Source organism: Leuciscus leuciscus (assembly GCF_965113295.1).
Source record: "Leuciscus leuciscus genome assembly, chromosome: 1".
In the NCBI taxonomy this organism is placed as follows: domain Eukaryota; kingdom Metazoa; phylum Chordata; class Actinopteri; order Cypriniformes; family Leuciscidae; genus Leuciscus; species Leuciscus leuciscus.
In genome coordinates this window covers 73,858,174-73,885,187 of record NC_138725.1, presented here as the reverse complement: position 1 = coordinate 73,885,187, position 27,014 = coordinate 73,858,174, and the positions used below count along the sequence as shown (strand labels likewise).

The 27,014-nt window shown below is 42.4% G+C and overlaps 1 protein-coding gene across 1 annotated transcript in view; it reads left to right on the top strand.

Annotated features, from left to right (window-relative positions):
- LOC309499923 (uncharacterized protein) overlaps nt 1-27,014 on the top strand; it is a 389,370-nt gene that overhangs the window by 305,227 nt on the left and 57,129 nt on the right. The window contains exons 21-23 of the mRNA XM_082171466.1: nt 7,329-7,502; nt 12,395-12,568; nt 20,976-21,137. Coding sequence (XP_082027592.1) covers nt 7,329-7,502; nt 12,395-12,568; nt 20,976-21,137 — 510 coding nt within the window. The remainder of the gene's footprint in view (nt 1-7,328; nt 7,503-12,394; nt 12,569-20,975; nt 21,138-27,014) is intronic.

Genomic DNA, 27,014 nt, shown 5'->3' with positions numbered 1-27,014 from the left:
ACTGTGTAGTGTTGACGTGCGGGCGACACCGTGTGGTGCGTGCGTGTGTGTGTGTATACGTGCTTGCGTGCAGGCAGGCAAGCCTGCGAAATGATTCGGGGTCAGAGAGAGAAGCGGTGTGTGTGTGTTTGGACGAACGACTGAAAACTCAGAAATTATCGTACATTATGGGATTTTTTTCATTATTGATCGTACATCGTACAGAGGTCAAAATTATCGTACAAATACGATAATTATCGTACATCTGGCAACACTGTAACCACTCCTCTAGCCCGAGCGATCTTCCTTGTATAGTGCCCTCTGGTGGACAAACTATGCAGCGCCAACACTCATAACATGGTTGAAGGGTGTTTCGTCCGCTTTTATTTTATTTTTTAAATATTCATTTATCGGCCGTTATAAATGCCGATACCGATAGTTTGGAAAATGCCTAATATCGGCCGATAATATCGGCCCGCCGATATATCGGTCGGTCTCTAATATCGATACATGATGTGAATCAAAGAAATATGCCTAATAATCATCCTATAGGTTCACAAAGAGCTCAAATAAATACACATAAGCATTATATATGAATACATGTATTATATTAATTTAAAAGGAAAGTTTAATAATACTTGTCAATGAATATAATAATTATATGAATATATTATATGAATTAATAATAATTATATGAATATATTATATGAATTAAAAGTAATTATGTTTCATATAATATAAATATAGTCCGCTATAAACTGCTTTAATTTGGAGCGAGAGATACTGGGGGAGTGGCTTTATCGCATCAGATACATGTCACTTTACTCACAGCTGATTGGTCCAGTTTGGGTTTGCGATCTCTAACCCAGAATAAAACCTGTTTCAGAGCAGGTTAGCCATGTAGCGTAACGCCTGTTTCACACATACTCCGATTGCAGTGTGTATTTTTTTCCCGTACCCATACTAACAGGTTATAACGTTCACACTGCACGCGGATGCGTCCGGTAATGCGTTCCAGGAGAGTTTCGTATACAGCAGTGCAGCAATCATTTCCGCACAGAGTCCATTTTTGCTGTCCTGCACACGCTAAATTTAAGTGACAGCGCATGGTTCATGGTCAAAATGATCACAGATTGACATGAAAATTTTGTAATCTCATGCACCGATTACAGAAGGACATCTGCTATGCTTGTGCGCATCATGGATGAAGTATATGTTGGTTTTTTTTTTTTTTATGAATTACTTATTGATATAACTTTTATTTATATTTAAAACCCTATTTAATATACTTTGTGTAATTTTATAGAAGTGTCTCTTTATAATAAACCCACATAAGTGAGCAGAGACATCTAGACAAGTACCTGACACTGATATTAAAATGCAGTTTCCACGATTTGGCTCTATATATCAGTTTTATAATTAAATTTTTTCGTCGGATACCATCCATGTTGAAATGAAATGAAAGCATGCAAATGAGAAGCGTTAGTATAATACAATGTCAGCAATCATTGACATTCACATTTGACAGTATTAGATTTCTCAGAGGACCGTTGTCTCGAAAAACGGTAGGTCATTTTCCATTGAATTTTTGGGAAAGTTGTGTGAGAAAATTACAGACATGGCAGATTCAACATGATCAAAATCGCAAAGTACATCTGCGAAACACAAATTTCTCTAACGTCCCCCTTGAAAATAGTCCTGTCCGAATAGGACTAAAGACACATTTACACATTTACTCAGTGGAAAGTTTTATATGTATCAATATATAGCCATACATGGCCAATGGATATATTGCAGTTTATTGAAATATATAAGCGATGGTTTCCCATATATGGAAATGTATTATGTAATATATTGCATTATATTGTGTATTATATTGCCATATATTTTTGTTTTGTAAGGGTGGAGACGTACAAATTGTACAATCTTGGAGGGGAACAGAACTTTGAGGAACTTTATGTCATGAAATCAACTGGCCACAATAGATTTATTATATGTAAAAGAGGTTTATTAACCCTCTGGGGTCTGGGCTGTTTTTGGGGCCCTTGAGGTGTTCTGACATGCCCTGACATTTGTGCTTTTTTCAGTTGCATATAAACATATTAATGGCAAAGGTGTAAATTCACTCTATATAGCACAAACAGGGCTACCATAATATGTGAGCCACGTGTATGTACATGTTTTCATTTTTGAGAGAATAATGTTTATGCGTGGTTATCTCCTGCATAATGATGAGCCATTCACTCAGGTGTGACACTGACTGAGCCACAATGCAAGGACAAAAGATATATTTAGAAGAAGACTTATATTGAGCATTTAAGATTTTGCTTACATCTATCTTGTAAATATGTTTTGCTATTTTATTAAAAAGGTTACAATTACAACAATAATTACAATTTCAACAATATTTCAAGTGTACTCTTTCTTTGTAAAAAAAAAATGATTATAGGCCTACATTTTATCTATGTATTCATTAGTTTGAATATAGTCAACATTGGAACAGCTAACATCTTAGTTGATGACTTTATTTTTGACAAAAATAGATATAGAAATTGCTAAACAAAAGCTTATTTGACGTGGCAGTATATTCTACTGTAAAAACTGTACCCAAATCTAGTCAACAAGATGTTGTCTTTCATATTTCGCCTGACTGTAACGTTGTTTTCATGAAATATTAGGGCATATTGTTAATTTGCAGTTTAATACGTTGCTTATACAAATAGCCTACATTTTATTTCAACATATTTCAGTCGAATTTTCCTTTCCTCAGTATAGCAATACAGTTTGCTAAAACATCATCATTCATTCACACACGCAATTTAAATTTAACTTCTTGCAAAGATGAAGTTGACGATAGGCTATTGACTCGCGATCTTCGCAGTAGGCTAGTGAACGCACCGGAGAAATGCACATTTATTAGGCTACATAGTTTTTTGTTTTGGATGGTTTTGTTTAGAACCAGCTTTCTGTAAATATATTTCACATTTTGTAGACATGTGAGGCGAGTAGGCTACGGTCTGGTTAATGATGATCTCCAGTTCAAGCCCCTTATGTTGTGATTGCTAGCCTATATTTACTTTAAATCCAGGAAATTTGTTAATGAAAAAATTATTAAAATTAAGATACAATTGATACAAAACGAAATTCGTTTTAAAGAAAGGATTTGTAGTTTCTGTTTTGAGGTCTCTGTGAAAGTTTGAAAGTCTTTTAGTGCGCCTTCAGAGCGCTCGCGTCCATAATGGAGAACTCTCACGTAATATTGTTTTTTCCTCATAAATGCGAACACGAAAAATAAAAGACAAAAGGCTTTTAAGTAAAACTTACTCCGAAATTGTGTCCTCGGCGGAATTCGCTCTTCAAAATGCTGCCGTTCGTAGTCTTGAGTTACAATCTTCCTCTGAGGAAACAACTTCCTCGCTGTCCAGAATCATCTGAAGGGCGTCTTTACTGGAGAAGCGTGCCATACTCAAAACGCGATGAACTATCAGTAAGTCTGATGAAGAAACTGTGTTTTTATGGCATTGATCGGGGGGCGTATGCGATGCATACTAGATCACCTAAACTATTTACCATTTGAATAGCGCCGGGGGCGGGGCGGCCTCAACTCATTATAGAGATAATGAGGCAGAAGGAAAAACGGTACCTCTCCTTGCTTTCAAACGGATTACATGAGTTGAAAACATTTGTTTTTTATATAAATTACTTCATTTAAAAGAAGAGATTTCAAGCTTCATAAAGACATATCTCACGTGTCTGTGTGAGAAGTATTCGGTGAGTTATTGTTCATTTTCGGACGCGTTTCAGAATGGACTACACTGACAGAGAGAAGGCAGAACTCGCTTCGTGTTTATTTTTCTTTATTTGGCGAAAAGCTCAACACTTTGTTTTTATTATGAGTATACACAAAAATAATACACATTTAACAGAATCGATTGATGTACGAAACTCCTATGAAAAATCAAAGTCAACAGAGTATTTATGAGTTTATTTTACACTGATAAAAAAAAAGCGAGCTGGTATCGCCGGCGATACCGTCGACCTCAGGGGGTTAAACAAACACTTCTTTATCATTGTGGTTGTGGTATGATTTTAAATAACATCTTTCAATATTAAAGATATTTAAATATTTTCTCTATTTTGATAAATGTCTTTTCTGTTTGTCTCTCAATTTCTTTTCAGTGGTGGGAGATCTGACCAGATCAGATATGTGTCCTATCAGACCAGCTCATCCTTCTCCTGTCAGAAACACATCAGTCATCATGACACAGAAGCAGCCCTACAGCTCGATTCTCACCAACCAGTGCATGATGATCTTCAGAGAGTCAAAGACCAGCACAAAACCAGCATGAAGAACAGATATGAGAGGGTTTTTGAGGGAATCAAACTAGAAGCGAATCAAACCCTCCTGAACAGGATTTACACACAGCTGTACATCATAGAGGGAGAGAGTGAAGGAGTGAATGAAGAACATGAGGTGCTACAGATGGAGAAAAGTTACAAGACACTTCAAGACACTCCAATCAACTGCAATGACATCTTTGATCCTTCACCTGAACCTGGATATGAGGAGAAGAGAAGAGAGAAGAAAGATAAAATCAAGACTGTTCTTACTAAAGGCATCGCTGGAATTGGAAAAACCGTCTCTGTGCAGAAGTTCATTCTGGACTGGGCCGAGGGAAAAGCCAATCAGGATGTAGATTTCATGTTTGTGCTTCCATTTAGAGAGCTGAACTTGATTAAAGATCATCAGTACAGTCTTCACAGACTTCTGCTGGACTTTCATCCTGAACTTCGAGATCTGGACTCAGAGATGTATGATGAATGTACAGTTGTGTTGATCTTTGATGGTCTGGATGAAAGCAGATTGACACTGAAGTTTTCAGACAGTGAGAAAGTTTCTGATGTGACTGAGTCTTCATCAGTGGGTGTGTTGATGTCAAACCTCATGAAAGGAGATCTGCTTCCCTCTGCTCTCATCTGGATCACCACCAGACCAGCAGCAGCCAATCAGATCCCCTCAAACTACATTAACCGTGTGACAGAAATTCAGGGATTCAATGACCCTCAGAAGGAGGAATATTTCAGCAAGAGAATCAGTGATGAGCATCAAGCCAGCAGAATCATCTCACACATCAGAAGAGCAAGAAGCCTCCACATCATGTGCCACATACCCGTCTTCTGCTGGATCTCAGCCACTGTGCTTCAAAACATCCTGAAACAAGATCTCAGTGCAGAAATCCCTCAAACTCTGACTGAAATGTACATCCACTTCCTCCTCATTCAAACTCATATGAGGAACCAGAAGTATGAAGAGAGAGATCCAGAGAAACTCCTGCAGTCCAACAGAGACGTGATTGTGAAACTTGCTGAACTGGCTTTCAATCAGTTGATGAAGGGCAATGTGATGTTCTATGAGGAGGACCTGAGAGAGAGCGGCATAGACGTCACTGACGCCTCAGTGTATTCTGGGATTTGCACTGAGATCTTTAGGGAGGAATCTGTGATTTATCACAGGAAGGTTTACAGCTTTGTACATCTGAGCTTTCAGGAGTTTTTTGCAGCACTGTATGTGTTTTTCTGCTATTTACACAAGAACAGTGAAGTTGTGAAAATGTTCCTGACAGGAAAGTCCAGAACTCAGTGTGAGAATGTTCCTCTGGACGAGCTCCTGAAGGGAGTAATGAATAAAGCCTTGATGAGTAAAAATGGACACCTGGATCTTTTACTTCGATTCCTTCATGGCATCTCACTGGAGTCCAACCAGAGACTCTTACAGGATGTGCTGATTCACACAGAGAACAACCCAGAGAGCGTCAAGAAAATAATCCAAAACCTCAAACGAGGTCAAAAAAACAATGTCAGTCCTGAAAGATGGATGAATCTTTCACTCTGCATGATTGAAATGAAGGATCATTCTGTTGTTAAAGAAATGCAGGCATTTTTAAACTCTGAAACAAAAAGAAAAAGTCTTTCTCTTGCACAATGCTCAACATTGGCAAACATGATCCTGATGTCAGAGGAGGTGATGGATGAGTTAGACTTTATGAAGTACACCTTCAAATCAAAAGAGGGTAAATTGAGACTGCTACCTGCTGTGAGGAACTGCAGAAAAGCTCTGTGAGTGTGAAAATATAAACATATTACAGTATGAACATAGGTCTTGGTGGTATATTGAGTTTGTACAATATATTTATTTATTTTTATAAATTATATAAAATGAAACACCTTTTATATTGATGATACACTTTAGATTGATATTACGAGCACAGAGGACGGAGACGGAGGACACAGAGAGTGAGCTGCTGCAGGAAAAATGCAAAATCCAATTTGTCCTATATGAGACATGCTTTACCTTATGAGTTATTTGGAAGGCCTTAATATATAGTAAATGCATATAGTTTAACACTGCTTGCCCCTTCAGATGCTCTGACAGAAACTTGTGCTGTTTAATGTGTTGAGACATGGTGTTTTCCTCAGTGCATAATTTACATTTCACAGGTATATTCTCCATTTGTAAATGTTGGAAGATCATGCAAAAATATTTTGCTATTAGTAGTGGACAAACCTTATGCAATCGAGTCTTCGGTAAACTGCACAGACTTCAGTGAACGAGCGCTGCTGTACACCAAACAGACAGAGCGCAACAGAATAGGAGTGCCATAATTCTGACTAAAATATAGATTTTTCTAAAATATTTGTTGTGCACATTAAATGTGGCATATGTAGAACTTTAAACCTACAAGTAAATATATTTGTATAATATAAGTAGCTGTAAAGTGACTATTGTAATGGGGTAATCATATGTGGGCTAATATAATTACTTAGCTCAGATGAGTAAATGTGTGCTTCTTACCAGTTACCACTTAGTCTGTGCTTTTATTATTTATTTTAATTTGCAGTGAATTTAGCTTCAGTTTTGAAAAACTTTATTTTGGGTTTTTAGATTGTAATGTTGTTACAATGTAAGAATTTTTAGCATTATATGTATGTATATAGCATAGCTTACAAAGTTACATTTACTATTGTTTTCATAGCCTTCAACATGAAATTTGTTTGTAGGACAACATTGGGCAGGATATGAAATGCATTTTTTATTTTATTTAGAAATTTCTTTAAAAAGTAGAAAATACCCATGTATGTATGTATCATATAATGCCATTCAGCCAAAAAAAAAAAAAAACCAGATATGATTTTTTGGTCATATTGACCATAATTTGTAAGAATTAGTTATTAGGTTTAATGAGTAATTTATAGATTTGTATTCACAAGCATAATACTATATAAATTGTTGCAGTTATATGTTGATTTCATTTTCTACGAAATTAATACTATTAATTCTCCTTTTTCAGATTAACAGCCTGTAATCTCACTGATCAGCACTGTGAAATTGTGGCTTCAGCTCTACAATCACCAAACTCCCCCCTGAGAGAGCTGGACCTGAGTAACAATGTCCTGCAGGATTCAGGGGTGAAGCTGCTCTGTAAGGGACTAAAGAGTCCAAACTGTCAACTCAGCATATTGAGGTTTGACTTACACATTTATTCTTTCAATATATTAATATTCAAGAACCGTTACCTGTCTAGAATTTTTAATTAGAAAAATGAAATATTCTACTTTGATAATCAAGTGTCCCACTTTAGTAATTGGGGTTCTCTTACGAGAGGTCTCTCGTACTGCGTAAGATATCTTACGCTAGGGGAAAATCCTTTTTCCGCGAGATATTGAAGCCAAAAATTATCCTTAATTTTGTAATAATGCAAAACGCGTTGCGGCAGCATGCAGACATAGGCGAGACAGCTCGCGCGCCTATTGGCTGCTCTGCGGCAACTGCAGCAGCCTATCGAGCGAGGCCTGGCGTGACGCCAGACCCAATCAGGGCACTTCGCGCCCGCTGCGTCACGTCCCGCCGAAATGGGCGTGGTCTAGGCCTATAAATATCGCTCGCAGGCAGCTATTATCTGATTTTTCATCCTTCAAGCGAAGCACACGCATCGCTGGAGCCGGAGAAGAAGCCGCGCCGTCTGAGAGAGAGCACCTTCAGCGGGACGAGTCACTGAAGTCGCTGGCCGCGCCGCCTTCCTGCCTTCCTGCTGCGCTTTCCGGCGCTTATATCCTTTCCTTATTTACACTGTACTTTTGTGTGTGTGTGTCGCCGCCGCGACACACATTCTAAAAGAGCTAGCGTCTTTTTAAAGATGCCTTCCTGCGGCTCGTGCAGAGCCACGTGGTTTGCGTTTCCTGCCTGGGTGAGGAACATGCAGTTCTCGCGCTCGCTGACGGCGGCTGCCCTCACTGCGAGCTGATGGCAATGGCGACTCTGAGGACTCGCCTAGCCTTCTTCACCGAGACTGCTCCCCCGCCCGCCGCGGCGTCGCGCCGTAAAAAGCGCCGTGCCCAGCGGGCCCCGGAACCCTCCCTCAGCCGCCAAAGCTCGCCGGTTCGCCCGCTTGCTTCCCCGGCTTCGTCAGCCTCGCTTCCTGACGGACAGCGGCCGCCGTCTGCCGCCGCTTCCGTTGACATCGTGAATGAGGAAGCCCTGCTGGGAGAGGATGATTCCTGCTCTATCCTGGCGTCAGGCAGTGAGGATTGGGCGGGCTCTGAGGACCCCGCGCCCCCTGCCCGCACGTCGTCAGGCAAGAGAGCGTCCATCGAGGCGGAGCTCATGCGAGTACTCGCACAGGCCGCGGCGAGCCTCGGCCTCGAGTGGTCTTCGCCTGAGCAGCCGCTCACAACCGGCTGGATGGATTTTTCCTGCCTGGGGAGCGCGCTTCGCCTGCGTCCAGACCGGCGCCTTTTCTTCCTGAGTTACACGAAGAAGTCGCCAAGTCTTGGAACGCCCCCTATTCGGCTAGAGTGCGTCCTGCTGTTTCTTTGGCATTCTCCGCTGTTGACGATGCCAAGAACAAAGGATACCTTTCGCTGCCGCCGGTCGAAGAGGCGATAGCGGCCCACTTATGCCCGCCCTCTGCTGGACGGTGTGCTAAGTCGGCCCTACCCTCTAAAGCTTGCCGCACGACGTCAAGCCTGCTCCGCCGCGCTTTCTCCGCCGCCGGGCAAGCTGCGTCAGCGCTGCACACCATGGCAACGCTTCAGATCTTCCAGGCCGATCTCCTCCGTAAGCTGGATGAGGAAGGACCTGACGCGATCTGCGTGCCGGACTTAAGGAGTGCCACGGACCTCGCTCTCCGTGCTTCTAAGTCTGCAGCGCAAGCCATTGGACGGAATATGGCCTCTCTCACCGTGACTGAGAGACATCTTTGGCTGACGCTCTCGGAAATGGCCGAGTCTGAGCGCACCGCGTTCCTCGACGCCCCGCTTTCCGCCACAGGCCTCTTTGGATCCTCCGTCAAGGATTTCGCGGAGAGATTCGCAGAGGTACAGAAAGCGTCACAGGCTATGAAGCACTTCCTCCCGAAGCGCTCCAGCTCTGCAGCAGGCCGTGCGAAACCGTCTGCTCAGAGCTCACAGCCACAGCCACCGTCCACTGCCTCCACTTCACAGCGCCGCCAGGCCCGAAGCGCGAGACCGCGCTCCCGCTCATCCGGTCGCCGCCCCGCTGTACGTGGCTCGCGACCTAGGATTACGGTGAAGCCCGAGGCCCCGAAGTCGTCCTAGCACAGCTAGGAAAACGACGGTGTTTAAGTCCCGCTGCGGCCAGACTCACACCAAAGCTATTCGCTCGTCCAGTTCCAGCAAATGTGACTGTTCCAGTGTTTTCTGCAGCCAACAAGTCGGTTCTGTCACCCGCTTGCCTGCACACAAATGCCATTTTCACGGCTACCCAGATAAATCCCCAAAAGAGTGTATTTTCTGGTGCCACGGCCGATGGTGTTTCATGTGTAGTAAGAATGCCCACTGCCCAGTGCCCATCCCTACACACAAGCACAGCCTGTCACACAGAGCTCGCGCACATAAAACCGACTCAGATCGGTTGCGCTTCAAACATGGTGAATGTGCCCACTACCCAGTGCCCACTAACACCGCGTTATGCATGTCTCACGGTTTCTGTAAAAACGAAACCAACGTGCACTCGCTTCACGCAAGCGAACGATGTTTTCGGTGTGATAAATGTGCCCGCTGTCCCGCGCCCACATCCACACATAGACATGACAGTTCCCACGGGAACCGCCCAGCCCTCCCCCTCGCGGCTGACCACCGCAGAGGAGTCGAGCGCGGGCAATCTGCCCGCTGTTATCAGCGCGCCCCATGTCAATCAGAAGTGCGTCACAGCTCTGAAACCTTGGAGAGCGAACGACTGGTACCAATCAGGTGTAAGCCTGGGGACTTCCTCGAGGGTGAAAGTGGTGTCCACGGACGCGTCCACCTCGGGATGGGGAGCGCTGCTCGAGGGCAGACCGTTCTTCGGCCAGTGGTCAGAACGGGAAAAGCTCCTGCACATAAACTGCCTCGAAATGCTGGCAGTGGACAACGCGCTGACGCGTTTTTGTCCCCAGATAAAAGGACGCCACGTCTTGGTCCGTTCGGACAACATGTCTGTGGTGTCCTACATAAATCGCCAGGGCGGCCTCAGGTCCAAAAACCTGTACAGGCTGGCAGAACGCCTCCTGGTATGGGCTCAGTGCAACCTGCGCTCGCTCAGAGCAGCGCACGTGCCAGGGCTCCTGAATATAGGACCGGACAGACTGTCCAGGAACAATGTTCCGGCAGGCGAGTGGTCTCTACACCCACAGACAGTCCAACTGCTGTGGAAGAAATTCGGCAGAGCGGAAGTAGACCTGTTTGCGTCTCAAGAAAACGCTCACTGTCAGGAATTTTTCTCCAAGAGCAGGAGCGCGCTGGCCCATGTGTGGCCCCGCCGCCCGCTCTATGCTTTTCCCCCCGTCTCTCTCCTGCCTCAGGTGATAGAACGGATCAGGGAAGAAGGATGCTCAGTACTGCTGGTGGCACCGTTCTGGAAAGAACGTCAGTCCTGAAAGATGGATGAATCTTTCACTCTGCATGATTGAAATGAAGGATCATTCTGTTGTTAAAGAAATGCAGGCATTTTTAAACTCTGAAACAAAAAGAAAAAGTCTTTCTCTTGCACAATGCTCAACATTGGCAAACATGATCCTGATGTCAGAGGAGGTGATGGATGAGTTAGACTTTATGAAGTACACCTTCAAATCAAAAGAGGGTAAATTGAGACTGCTACCTGCTGTGAGGAACTGCAGAAAAGCTCTGTGAGTGTGAAAATATAAACATATTACAGTATGAACATAGGTCTTGGTGGTATATTGAGTTTGTACAATATATTTATTTATTTTTATAAATTATATAAAATGAAACACCTTTTATATTGATGATACACTTTAGATTGATATTACGAGCACAGAGGACGGAGACGGAAGACACAGAGAGTGAGCTGCTGCAGGAAAAATGCAAAATCCAATTTGTCCTATATGAGACATGCTTTACCTTATGAGTTATTTGGAAGGCCTTAATATATAGTAAATGCATATAGTTTAACACTGCTTGCCCCTTCAGATGCTCTGACAGAAACTTGTGCTGTTTAATGTGTTGAGACATGGTGTTTTCCTCAGTGCATAATTTACATTTCACAGGTATATTCTCCATTTGTAAATGTTGGAAGATCATGCAAAAATATTTTGCTATTAGTAGTGGACAAACCTTATGCAATCGAGTCTTCGGTAAACTGCACAGACTTCAGTGAACGAGCGCTGCTGTACACCAAACAGACAGAGCGCAACAGAATAGGAGTGCCATAATTCTGACTAAAATATAGATTTTTCTAAAATATTTGTTGTGCACAATAAATGTGGCATATGTAGAACTTTAAACCTACAAGTAAATATATTTGTATAATATAAGTAGCTGTAAAGTGACTATTGTAATGGGGTAATCATATGTGGGCTAATATAATTACTAAGCTCAGATGAGTAAATGTGTGCTTCTTACCAGTTACCACTTAGTCTGTGCTTTTATTATTTATTTTAATTTGCAGTGAATTTAGCTTCAGTTTTGAAAAACTTTATTTTGGGTTTTTAGATTGTAATGTTGTTACAATGTAAGAATTTTTTGCATTATATGTATGTATATAGCATAGCTTACAAAGTTACATTTACTATTGTTTTCATAGCCTTCAACATGAAATTTGTTTGTAGGACAACATTGGGCAGGATATGAAATGCATTTTTTATTTTATTTAGAAATTTCTTTAAAAAGTAGAAAATACCCATGTATGTATGTATCATATAATGCCATTCAGCCAAAAAAAAAAAAAAACCAGATATGATTTTTTGGTCATATTGACCATAATTTGTAAGAATTAGTTATTAGGTTTAATGAGTAATTTATAGATTTGTATTCACAAGCATAATACTATATAAATTGTTGCAGTTATATGTTGATTTCATTTTCTACGAAATTAATACTATTAATTCTCCTTTTTCAGATTAACAGCCTGTAATCTCACTGATCAGCACTGTGAAATTGTGGCTTCAGCTCTACAATCACCAAACTCCCCCCTGAGAGAGCTGGACCTGAGTAACAATGTCCTGCAGGATTCAGGGGTGAAGCTGCTCTGTAAGGGACTAAAGAGTCCAAACTGTCAACTCAGCATATTGAGGTTTGACTTACACATTTATTCTTTCAATATATTAATATTCAAGAACCGTTACCTGTCTAGAATTTTTAATTAGAAAAATGAAATATTCTACTTTGATAATCAAGTGTCCCACTTTAGTAATTGGGGTTCTCTTACGAGAGGTCTCTCGTACTGCGTAAGATATCTTACGCTAGGGGAAAATCCTTTTTCCGCGAGATATTGAAGCCAAAAATTATCCTTAATTTTGTAATAATGCAAAACGCGTTGCGGCAGCATGCAGACATAGGCGAGACAGCTCGCGCGCCTATTGGCTGCTCTGCGGTAACGCAACGCAGTGAGGGCAGCCGCCGTCAGCGAGCGCGAGAACTGCATGTTCCTCACCCAGGCAGGAAACGCAAACCACGTGGCAACGCTTCAGATCTTCCAGGCCGATCTCCTCCGTAAGCTGGATGAGGAAGGACCTGACGCGATCTGCGTGCCGGACTTAAGGAGTGCCACGGACCTCGCTCTCCGTGCTACTAAGTCTGCAGCGCAAGCCATTGGACGGAATATGGCCTCTCTCACCGTGACTGAGAGACATCTTTGGCTGACGCTCTCGGAAATGGCCGAGTCTGAGCGCACCGCGTTCCTCGACGCCCCGCTTTCCGCCACAGGCCTCTTTGGATCCTCCGTCAAGGATTTCGCGGAGAGATTCGCAGAGGTACAGAAAGCGTCACAGGCTATGAAGCACTTCCTCCCGAAGCGCTCCAGCTCTGCAGCAGGCCGTGCGAAACCGTCTGCTCAGAGCTCACAGCCACAGCCACCGTCCACTGCCTCCACTTCACAGCGCCGCCAGGCCCGAAGCGCGAGACCGCGCTCCCGCTCATCCGGTCGCCGCCCCGCTGTACGTGGCTCGCGACCTAGGATTACGGTGAAGCCCGAGGCCCCGAAGTCGTCCTAGCACAGCTAGGAAAACGACGGTGTTTAAGTCCCGCTGCGGCCAGACTCACACCAAAGCTATTCGCTCGTCCAGTTCCAGCAAATGTGACTGTTCCAGTGTTTTCTGCAGCCAACAAGTCGGTTCTGTCACCCGCTTGCCTGCACACAAATGCCGTTTTCACGGCTACCCAGATAAATCCCCAAAAGAGTGTATTTTCTGGTGCCACGGCCGATGGTGTTTCATGTGTAGTAAGAATGCCCACTGCCCAGTGCCCATCCCTACACACAAGCACAGCCTGTCACACAGAGCTCGCGCACATAAAACCGACTCAGATCGGTTGCGCTTCAAACATGGTGAATGTGCCCACTACCCAGTGCCCACTAACACCGCGTTATGCATGTCTCACGGTTTCTGTAAAAACGAAACCAACGTGCACTCGCTTCACGCAAGCGAACGATGTTTTCGGTGTGATAAATGTGCCCGCTGTCCCGCGCCCACATCCACACATAGACATGACAGTTCCCACGGGAACCACCCAGCCCTCCCCCTCGCGGCTGACCACCGCAGAGGAGTCGAGCGCGGGCAATCTGCCCGCTGTTATCAGCGCGCCCCATGCCTCAAATGTCACGAGCGCGATGCTTGTGTTGCAGCACGCCGAAGCTTCTCCATCGCTGAGCGAGCGGAGCGCGCTTCGTATTCAACCCCTAGCTATCCATGCAGACGCGTGGGCAAAGCTGCCCGGGGTTTCGAAGTGGGTGCTGAACATTATAAAAAGAGGCTATTCGCTGCAGTTTCGCCGACGCCCTCGCCGCTATGTGGCGCGCGTCGAGACCACGGTAAAAACAGAAGTAGCACATTTACTTCGAGCCGAAGTGACGAAACTATTGAGCAAAGGGGCCATAGAGCCTCTCTCTCAAGTTCAGAGCGAAGGAGGGCTATACAGCAGATACTTCCTGGTACCGAAAAAAGACGGGGGTCTCAGACCCATACTAGATCTAAGGCAACTGAACAAAGTGCTTGTGAAGCGACAGTTCAGGATGCTCACGACCAGACAAATCCTTGTGCAGATTCGCCAAGGAGATTGGTTTGTGTCAATAGATCTGAAAGACGCGTATTTTCAAATACAGATAGCGTCACGTCACAGGCGATATTTGAGATTCGCCTTCGAGGGCCAGGCATATCAGTACACAGTCCTGCCATTCGGTTTGTCCCTGGCACCCCGTACATTTACGAAGTGCATGGACGCGGCGCTCGCACCCCTCAGAATGAGAGGCATGCGAGTGCTGAACTATTTGGACGATTGGCTGATTCTAGCGCAATCTCGCGCAGTGCTCATAGAACACACGACCATTTTACTCGATCACCTCGAGGATTTGGGTCTCAGTGTCAATTGGGCGAAGAGCTCTCTGTTACCCAGTCAGAAGATATCTTTCCTGGGCACAGAATTGGACTCGCTGTCCATGATAGCGCGACTATCGCCACAGCGCGCGGTAGACATTCAACGCACAGCGAACGCGTTTCGCTGCGGCGCGTCTGTCCCGCTCAAGAAATTTCAGAAGATGTTAGGTCTCATGGCCTCAGCATCGTCAGTGCTCCAGCTGGGCCTGCTCCGCATGCGCCCGCTGCAGTTTTGGCTGAAAGCGCGAGTCCCACGCAGAGCGTGGGCATCCGGTTCGCTTCGCCTCAGGGTCAATCAGAAGTGCGTCACAGCTCTGAAACCTTGGAGAGCGAACGACTGGTACCAATCAGGTGTAAGCCTGGGGACTTCCTCGAGGGTGAAAGTGGTGTCCACGGACGCGTCCACCTCGGGATGGGGAGCGCTGCTCGAGGGCAGACCGTTCTTCGGCCAGTGGTCAGAACGGGAAAAGCTCCTGCACATAAACTGCCTCGAAATGCTGGCAGTGGACAACGCGCTGACGCGTTTTTGTCCCCAGATAAAAGGACGCCACGTCTTGGTCCGTTCGGACAACATGTCTGTGGTGTCCTACATAAATCGCCAGGGCGGCCTCAGGTCCAAAAACCTGTACAGGCTGGCAGAACGCCTCCTGGTATGGGCTCAGTGCAACCTGCGCTCGCTCAGAGCAGCGCACGTGCCAGGGCTCCTGAATATAGGACCGGACAGACTGTCCAGGAACAATGTTCCGGCAGGCGAGTGGTCTCTACACCCACAGACAGTCCAACTGCTGTGGAAGAAATTCGGCAGAGCGGAAGTAGACCTGTTTGCGTCTCAAGAAAACGCTCACTGTCAGGAATTTTTCTCCAAGAGCAGGAGCGCGCTGGCCCATGTGTGGCCCCGCCGCCCGCTCTATGCTTTTCCCCCCGTCTCTCTCCTGCCTCAGGTGATAGAACGGATCAGGGAAGAAGGATGCTCAGTACTGCTGGTGGCACCGTTCTGGAAAAACCAACCTTGGTTCCCAGTCGTGATGCAGTTAGCGAGTACTGCCCCGTGGCCAGTACCAGTGAGGAGAGACCTCCTCTCACAGGCCCACGGTTCGATCTGGCATCCTCACCCGGAACTATGGTCCCTTCATGTCTGGGCCATCAACGGGTACATGTTGGACTCCCTGAAGGAGTATTAAACACGATCACGCAGGCTAGAGCTCCGTCTACGAGACGACTCTATTCCTCAAAATGGTCAGTGTTTTCGGGCTGGTGCACAGCCCGTGGTGTGTCACCCACAGACTGTGGTGTGGCGGAGGTGCTTTCCTTCCTACAAGAGCTGTTGGATGGGGGCAGGGCCCCCTCCACGCTCAAAGTTTATGTGGCGGCTATAGCAGCGTTCTCAGAAACAACGCTTGGTCAGTCAATAGGAAGGAACGATTTAGTCATCCGCTTCCTTAGAGGGGCTAAGAGACTGAATCCTCCCAGACCTCCCTCAGTCCCCGTATGGGACCTTTCTACGGTTCTGGAAGCCATGAAAGGTGCGCCATTTGAGCCTTTACAGTCAATCGATTTGAAACACCTGTCTCTCAAGACGGTGTTTTTGCTGGCTCTCGCTTCAGTGAAGCGCATAGGGGATCTGCACGCGCTCTCTGTGAGAGCGGCGTGCATGGAGTTTGGGCCTAATGACTCAAAAGTTATACTCAAACCTAAGCACGGTTATGTTCCGAAATCCCTCAACACACCGTTTAGGGCGCAGGTTATCTCCCTGTCAGCCCTACCGGTCCCTGATGAGGAAAGAGACGCGAGCCTCCTTTGCCCAGTCAGGGCATTACGAGCTTATGTGTCTCGCTCGTCTGTTTTCAGACAGACGGAGCAGCTCTTTGTTTCGTTTAGCGGACGTTCTAAGGGACTAGCCGCGTCGAAACAGAGCCTATCCAGATGGATAGTTGATGCTATAGCGCTGGCATACGCCTCCAAGGGCATGCAGTGCCCGTTGGGTGTCAGAGCGCACTCCACGAGAGGCATGGCCTCTTCGTGGGCCTGGTCAAGTGGGATTGCCTTGCAAGATATTTGTATGGCGGCAGGCTGGGCCTCCCCGTCTACATTTATAAGGTTTTATAACCTAGAGGTTCCCGCCCTGCAGGCCAGGCTGCTGTCGGTCTAAGTTCACCAGTATTGTCTGACCTGATGCGATCAGCTCAGAATGCTGCGTCTACTGAGCACAGCTCAATGTTCGACAGTAAAGAAGTAGCAGCACGAGATGTGCCTGGGCAAACTGTGTAAGACCCACATTCCCCCATCAGTTCAGGCCGTACCCCGCCCTGTCTGTATGATGAAATTCGCGTCTCAGCGACGCTGCCATATGTGGAAGAGTGCGGCTTCGCCCCTCCCTCTTCCCGGACTCCCTGTGAGTTCCCTGAGTGATTGTGCACTATATGTACCCCGGGCTTTCGCCCTTGGGTCTTTGGTGTCAGATCTCAGCATGCACGGCGTTTTGCATTGGGTCCCCTAGCGTAAGATATCTTACGCAGTACGAGAGACCTCTCGTAAGAGAACGTACTCGGTTACTAACGTAACCTCGGTTCTCTCTAGAAGAGGGAACGAGTACTGCGTATCTTGCCGTGCATGCACACGCTCTGGTTGCTTCGATGATGAAAAACCAGATAATAGCTGCCTGCGAGCGATATTTATAGGCCTAGAACCACGCCCATTTCGGCGGGACGTGACGCAGCGGGCGCGAAGTGCCCTGATTGGGTCTGGCGTCACGCCAGGCCTCGCTCGATAGGCTGCTGCAGTTGCCGCAGAGCAGCCAATAGGCGCGCGAGCTGTCTCGCCTATGTCTGCATGCTGCCGCAACGCGTTTTGCATTATTACAAAATTAAGGATCATTTTTGGCTTCAATATCTCGCGGAAAAAGGATTTTCCCCTAGCGTAAGATATCTTACGCAGTACTCGTTCCCTCTTCTAGAGAGAACCGAGGTTACGTTAGTAACCGAGTACGTTTCTTCAGAAGACGTATGTTACACAGTGGTTGCAGCAGAGATGAAACAAGATCTAAGTGCAGCAGCTTTATCAAAAACAAACTCAAACTCACAAAATAATCTCTAGAACAAGAACAGAAAAACCAACTCAATGCAACGTAGAACTGACAAAGAACAGAAAGAAACACATGGCTCAAATAGACAGAAAACAGGGAAACTAATGAGACTAATTAACGAGACACATCTGAACTGAAACTCAAATCAAATCAGAAACCATAGAAACAAACAGGCAAGGGGCGGAGAAAGATAGAACGGAACTAATTAAGTTTAACCAAACCCAGACAAGAACAGAAATCAAAACAAACTGACAATGTCTTTTCTGATATTGTTCTTCTAAGTATTTTTTTTTCTTTGTAACTTTTTTTTCTTTTCTTTTTGACTAAGGTAAGAGACATCTTAATATTAGCAATAAATCGCGCATTTTGGCCAGACTGGGGGAAGAGGTCCTGTATTAAAGGATTAGTTCACTTTCAAAAACATTTTTGCTGATAATTTACTCACCCCCATGTCATCCAAGATATCCATGTCTTTTTTTCTTCAGTTGAAAATAAATTAAGGTTTTTGAGGAAAACATTCCAGGATTTTTCTACACAGAATGGACTTCAATTGCAATCAACTATACCAATGTTCAAAGAAGGTTCAAATGTCCGTCGCAATGCAGCTTCAAAGTCTCTACACGATCCCAGTCGAGAAATAAGGGTCTTATCTCCCAAAACGATCTGTCATTTTCTAATAAAAAAAAAAAAAAAAAAATACTTTTTAACCACAAATGCTCGTCGTGTACCATCTCTGAGATGTGTGACGCATTGCGTCATCACGTTGGAAAGGTCACGCGTCACGTCATCTATCTAAGTTATTTGTCTGTGTACTCCTGTTCAAAAAGGTAGGGAATGGCGAAAAATGGCATCTCATCAACTTTGTTTTAATTTATTATTATTATTATTTTAATTTTTTATTTTTTTGTTACCTTTCCAACATGATGACGTAATACGTGGCACATCTCAGAGATGGTACAAGATGGGCATTTGTGGTTAAAAAGTGTATATATATATATATATATATATATATATATATATATATATATATATATAATTATAATTATAATTATTTTTTTTTTATTTATTTTTTTTTTATTATTTTATTTATTTATTTTTTTTTAGAAAATGACCGATCGTTTCGGGAGATAAGACCCTTATTTCTCGACTGGGATCGTGTAGAGACTTTGAAGCTGCATTGAGACGGACATTTGAACCTTCTTTGAACATTGGAATAGTTGGTTGCCATTAAAGTCCATTCTGTGTAGAATAATCCTGAAATGTTTTCCTCAAAAACCTTCATTTCTTTTCGACTGAAGAAAGAAAGACATGGATATATTGGATGACAGTGGAGTGAGTAAATTATCAGCAAATTTATTTTTGAAAGTGAACTAATCCTTTAATGCAAAATATTAGGGCTGTCCCCGACTATGGATTTTCATAGTCGAATCAGAATCGTCATGTCTTGCCTATAGTCGACTAATAGTCGAATCATGTGTATGGGGGTGGGGCTGGGGGCGGGGCTTTAACGTTTCAAAGCCGCGATGTACAGAAAATCACACAAAGATATAGAAGAAAATGTATAAAAACATTTTTGATCAATAAAACTAAGAAATAACATAAATAACTCCAGAAAGGCCACACTGCAGATTTACATTTCACATGCAAATCAAATTAAATCGGCTAAATTACCTGTGCGAGCAGGCCAGCCTACAGCACAACATCGATGCACCGAAAAAATAAACAATTAATTTACTAAATTAAATATGAAAAGAATATACCTTTCTAATAAATAAAAATACAAAACGAAATAAATCAGAATCAAGTCACAGGATGAGGAGCAAATGTGTGCAAAATGCCTAAAGTGCAGGGGAACATATATTCAAAACACAAGCCACAAATAGTTAGATTAGATAACCCTGACAGATTAATAAATAAAATAAAAATAAAGAAATTATTAAAATAACGATAGTAGCCAGAATTTTCTACTTTGTCTTTTTAACTGCAGAAATAACAATAAATGCTAAACTGGAGAGGCAGTCTTTTTAGCTAAAAATGTTCACAGCATCCAAAAATAAAATTAGAACCGGCTGAAAAGTTTTGAAATCACTTGTACCTGATCGAGAGAACAAACCCTGAAAGTCTTTCACTCTGTCTGTCCGTTGGAGTCTTTTCAGATTGTGCGCGCGGATAAAATACATTCTAACGTGAAACCCAGTCTGTGCGTGAAACATGTTAACGTTGGCCGGCAGAAGTGCGATCATGGTTTTCCTGATGCTAAATCCAGCCTTAGAGAATATCCTTTCTGATGGTGTACATCCACACTTTAGATTTTCTTATCCCAGACATTGTTAAAGATTTAAATCCTTGACGCCAAGACGCTCCTCTGTCGGTCACGGATCGAAAGTGAAACTTAAATCTGTCACGGGGTGTTTGGATTTATTCACGCACGTTAAAAAATATTTATTAAAAGCTTCTTTCTTTGCACATTTTTATATAGGCCTACAGCATTATCATAATAGGCTGAATATTAACGTATTTACATAAAAGCTAGTTCTATGTGAAATCAGACATTGAGCGCCCTCATATAGCCAAAGTGGCATGATCCTCGTTTCATAACACCTCTGCGAAGATTCGACCGTGAGATCGGTAGTCGAATCAGGCTCCTCCAATCGAAGCATCGAATCTTCGACTATTCGGGGTCACTATAGTAATTATGAAAACATATTTTAGTACATCCCAAAAACAAATTCAAGACTTCGTAAAAGGGAATAATAGGACCCTTTTAAAGTAAAAATAGCTGATATTAGTCATATTGCACACCCCTAGCTGCCCACAAACCTGCATATTGGTTAGAACATAAAATAATTTATTGATTTGTTTTAGAAACATTTTGCACTGTTGTATTTACAGTCCTGTATAAGGTGTGCTGCAGGACCCTCAGTATCCCCATATCCTGCATCCCTGCCGCTGTATCACAAATCCTAGAAAAAAATATCTAAAACATATGTAAAAATTAAGCACAATAACATGAACACTTGTTGTTATAGATTATCTGGCTGTTCGGTGACAGAGGAAGGTTGTGCTGCTCTGGCATCAGCTCTGAGTTCAAACCCTTCACACCTGAGAGAGCTGGACCTGAGCTGCAATCACCCAGGAGATTCAGGAGTGAAGCTGCTCTCTGATACACTCAAACATCTGGACAAACTCAAGTATGTTGATCATGTCTGCTGTGTGTATGAGAATGGTTGTATTTCATTGTTTTTGTGGTTGTCAAGAGATGTTTTTATAGCCCCTTTTCTACACATAATTATAACGTGAATATATCATATTGGAGAGAGTTTTACCGTGCATTCTGTCATAACTTGACGACGCGCACTGTTTGAATGCTGAATGGAGAATGATTGACAGCTGCAGAGGAGGGAAGACGAGTTCCCCTGAGCTTTAATTTAAAGGGACTGTGTGTAGGAATTTCTCCCATCTAGTGGTGAAATTGTATTTTGCATTCAAACGAATAATGCTCTCCAGCGCCTCACTTTTTCAAATGCGTGTTGCATCTACGGTTGCCGTTATGTACCAAAAAGCTATGACAGGATGTCTTATAATAGCACTTCGAGTTTTTCATCGGGTGAACAGGTTTGTTATTTAAAACAAACTGAAACTTGAAACAACGAAAAAAAGAATGTTACAGTTATCAATTACTGACTGTGAAAAACATTAACTATGGTTATTAGTAGTAATGCTGCCTTTACTCGTTATATTTTTTGAAGTACGTGCATTGTTAGATATCATCATCATCAGAGCCTTCTCTAACGTTCCTTTACTCAATAGCTGCTATTCATCAAAGAGCCTGTTTAACTTTTAACTATAAATGTTCGACTGTCTATATAATAAAGTACACAACCAAGCAATGAAAAAAAGCTTGTAATTAAGACCGTAACATTGACTTACCTGTCGAGAAGAAAGCAGGCAACTTCAGGGTCTCTTTTGAAAGCTTTCTCCTGCATTAGCTTTCCCGACATTAACCCTTGTTTTTGTAATCTCCGGTCACGTTTCCTTTTACGGTCTATTTTGGACTTTTTCGACGACGAGGACTCCTTATCCTGTGACTCAGCATATGTATGAATGAACGGTGTATAAATAATCGTGCAGTGTGCATCCTTTTAAACTTGCCGCGGCAGTGACAAGCGCCTCTCACTGCTCTGCGCCTCCGCTTCTGCTGGCTTCAGTCACGTGACGCTGGTTCTGAACGAAAACGCGTTGTGGAAACGCCTTGGCCTAGTACTTTTTGTCCCTCTCTGCTATTATAGTTTTTCAAGATGGCGGAACTACATGGAAGCCTCCGTGGACCTACCCGTCCTATGTATATAAAGATAATAAATTCTTTGTTTACGAGGATTAGTCTGATCATTGGCATAGGTATTTGTACACCATTGAGGGCATATTTATGAATAAAAATATTGATTTTAGATAATAAAATACCTAAAAAGCTACACATAGTCCCTTTAATGATGTAAATATACTTCTGTACCTCACATTAAAGGGTTAGTTCACCCAAAAATGAAAATTCTGTCAGTAATTAACCCGTAAGACTTTCGTTCATCTTCGGAACACAAATTAAGATATTTTTGATCAAATCTGAGAGCTGGCTCACTTCTCCATAGGCTTCTGTTGTATTTGAAACTTGCTGGCAGAGAGTTAGTAAATACAATGTTTAAAATAGTCCAAGTGACCACAGTGGCTCAACCAAAAGTTTATCAAGCGACGAGACTACTTTTTGTGCGGAAAAAACACACAAAAATAACGACTTTATTCAACTATTCATTTTCTTCTGTGTGGGCCTCTGACGTGAGTCCACATAGTGTATATAGCTTCGTCAGAACGAACGAGCGAAACACTGTCTGAAGGTTTCCTGAAGAACTGAAAAGCTCTTAAACACCAATAAAGTCATGCAGATAGCAGATTTGAACAAAAAAATCAAGTGCAAATGCAAATACAAAAATAAGATGAGTAAAGAAAACGGGGTTCTTAATAATCTCCCTTTATTAAATATATGAACACAGAAACCCCCTGTTAACAGGTTAATGTCACGTTTCCCATTCCATGACTAGTAAAATTATAGCAATTTACTCTCTGTAAAATGGCATAATCCGCAGGGTGATGGACACGGAGATGGGTAAAAAGGTTAATGGCTACACATTCTGCAGCTCCGCGTCGTGTGTAGGACAACTCGAGGTATCGCACACCGGACGCTCACTTTCTCAGTTTATGGCCAGCAATATTCTTATGCTTAAGGACATTATGAAATTAAGATAATGTCTGTACTATGTTATGATTGTACTGTACTATTAAATACAATAGTTGCTGAGTCTGTGATCTGAACATTTACCTCAGAGCATCAGCTAACTGAATGAATTGAGAATATCACCTGAAAATCCGATAACATCAACAATTTTCATTCAAGCAGCTGATTTCTGTGAATGAATGTAAAATTATTTATTTATTTATTTAAAAGGGACAATGCATATTATTGAACATAGCTTTTCAGCAATGTACATATGCCAAAGTTAGCCCCCAGGCTATTTTACATTTGTAGTCCCATGTGAGGTCATCAACAATACCTAGTAACACAGCTAAACATTTAATTTAAACATGATTCGACTTAATTTAAAAGACACTACAATTAACAACAACATATAAGAAATGCAGCAATTAGCAGACAGGCCATCTAATATGGCAAACACATACATGACAGACACACACATATACACATACACAGTAAAGTGCTACTCAAAGTGCATTAAGTGCATTATCAATTTCTTAAAGTGCTATTAGATGCTGCAAAGTGCTGGATCTAGTTTGGTATACATACATACACTTATACAGTAATACAATGAACCGTACCCATTTATCTAAATTACAACAATTATCATTAGTGGGCACATACTTCATTTGTTTTAAGCCATTGTTTAAGTTGGTTCTTAAAACTGGGGAAGGTCGGGCTTTCTCTCACAGCAACCGGTAATTTGTTCCAGATCTCTGTCCCCTTAATTGATAGTACATATTGTCCGAATGTTGTACGTCTGTGAGGCACCACACAATCACCTCTCGTGGAGGCCCTGGTTACACTTCTGCCTCCGCCCGTTGTTTTCACTTTAATGTAGTCACTTAGTGGGGGTGGGGCAAGACCATGTAGGATCTTATATATAGCACAGGCATATTTGAGCTTTAAGAAATTTGCAAAGCTTAGTAGGTTATATTTTTGTAATATTAAGATGATATGAGAGTGGTTTCCGGTCTAAAATTTTTAAAGCTTGTTTGAAAAGTGACTCCATTGGTTTGAGCGTTGTGGCGTTTGTGAGTGACCAGTTTGTAAAACCATATTCAATATGAGAAAGGATCATAGAGTGAAGAAACATTCTGGCTACTTTATGTGACAGAGATGGTCTAATATATCTAAAGTTAGCAAGATTAAATTTAACAGTTTTTGATAAACTTTTTATATGATTTTTAAAAGACAGTGTTGGATCTAATACAATGCCAAGGTATTTGAATTCGTTTACAATCTGTAGTTCTTCTCGGTTTAAGAATATATTTGAGCGAGTCATTTCAATCTGCCGCTTAGAAAACATCATACAAACAGTTTTTTTAGGGTTCAGTAGTAGACATGATTTAGTGAGCCACTCCTGTACACGGCTCAGTGCAGATGTAAGTGACTGAGAGGCATCTTGAACAGTTTTTGCATGTGTAAAAATTACTGCGTCTTCTGCATACATTAAAATATTGATGTTTTGGCATACTGTAGGCAGGTCGTTGATGTATAAAGAAAAAAGAATAGGTGCAAGTATGGAGCCTTGAGGAACTCCTACTGGACATTCTAGATAAGGAGATTTAATGTTGTCAACAGAGACACAGTGTATTCTATTGGCTAAATACGAGTTCATCCAGCTGATGGCTTGTTCGGAGAAATTGAAATGTGTTAATCTAGACAAGAGCATCTGATGATTGACAGGATCAAATGCCCTTTTCAGATCTAGAAAAACAGCACCAACAACAGGATGAGTGTCTAATGAATGTTTGACCTTTTCCATAAACACATTAACAGCTGTTTCATTTGAATGATGAGCACGAAAACCAAATTGCATTGGATGCAAAGGGGAGCCGCATATATTTAGATGCTTTATTAATTGTTTTGCTATCCATTTTTCAATAACTTTTGATATAACTGGCAAGATACTGATTGGTCTATAATTATTTATATCTAATCTACTCCCTGATTTAAAAATTGGTGTAATTGGCCATCTTCCAGTCTGGTGGAACAACAGATTGTTTGATTGATAAATTAATCATATGTGTAATAGGGCATACTAAAGACTCTTTATGCAATTTAAAGAAATGTGTGTCCAATCCAAACTGATCCTTAGCTTTGGAATTATTTAACTCATCAATGATGGATGCCGCATCTGCTTCCGTAATTTCTTCTATCATAAATATAGGCTGTGTGCAGTTTACAGGAGAAGAAACACATTCAGGTGTGATGAATAATTGAGATATTTCTTGGACAGAATAAAAAAAAAATGAGTTTAACTCAGACGGTTGAGTGAGTGGATCTTTCACCACTACATTATTAATTTTAAGTTCAGTTAATTTATTTTGTTTATTCTGTTTGCCAGTTAGTTTATTAATGCTTTGCCATATTTTTTTTTCCATTCCCTTTTGCACTATCAATAATATTCATAAAAAAATTAGATTTGGCCTTCCGCATTATTTGTATAACTTTATTTCTTGCTGAAGTGAATTGTTGTCTGTCTGAGGTAAGGCCAGTTTTAATCGTCCTTTTTAGTAATTGATCTCTTCTCTTCATTTGCAACCTACAATCATTATGAAGCCATGGTATGGCATTGTCATTTGTTCTTCTATGCCTCACCTTTTTAATAAATGATGCCATAACTATTTTAACCTTGCTGTGGAAAATGACACTATTGTCTATAACATCTTCACTTGCGATTAGATAAGCCCAATCCTGCTCATTCAGGGCTATTTCCAAAATTTGATGTTGACTTTTAGGGATTATATTATGATACAGAGAATTATTTGAAACAATGGAGTTACAAGATTGTGTTTTAGTAAATTTTCGTGAAAAAAAGATTCCATTATGATCAGACAGACCAGTTAAAAGATTGTAGGTTTTAATAATTCTTTCAGGTTTGTTTGTAAAAATTAGGTCTATTGTTGTTTTGGAGCGATTAGTTATTCGGGTTTGATTAATTGTTCCAAATTAAAATAATCAGTTATGTGTTTAAGGTTTTTCCTTTCTTTCATATTATCCCAGTTAATATTAAAATCACCTATTAAAATTAACTCTTTTTTCAGATTAGTAAGATTGATAAGGGTTTTAAGATCGCTATAAAAATCTATTTTAGCTGATGGTTTACGATACATGCATATGACTGTGAAAGTCATTTCTTTAGAAAGTATAATGTCTACTCCCACACACTCAAGGTTAATGTCATCAGACCATACAATCTCATTGCATTTAAGGGTGTCTTTAACATATAATATAACCCCCCCTCCCTTCCCCTGACCCCTATCCTTTCTAAAAACATTGTAACCAGGTATTGTTATTGCTGCCTCAGGTGATGAAGAAGTTAACCACGTTTCTGTTAATCCTAGAAAGGAAATATTTGATTGAATTAAAAGATGCTCTTACTGTTCACGTTTGGGAATCATGCTTCTAATATTTAGGTGTCCACCAAGTAGCCCTTTAGGTTTACAGCATGGATCCCAAATCATCTTTGCCTGATTTATAGTCTGAAAAATTCTTAATGCCCTATGTTTCTTGAAAACTGGGTTTTTGTGTTTGACTGTAGTTATCATAACTTGGTTGTGTTCATTGCTGCAGTTTATACCTAATGAAGTTGATATCGTTTGGCGTTTACCGCCTAAAGTCTGTGCTGCTTTGCTGGTACATTGAGCTGGTCTCGCCATTTCTGCGTTGGTGTCCGGGTGTTTCGAATCGATGCGCATGTCCAATTGTTGGTTAACATGTTGAAGGCGCAGACCCACGGGCGAGGCCGCTGCCGCGCCAC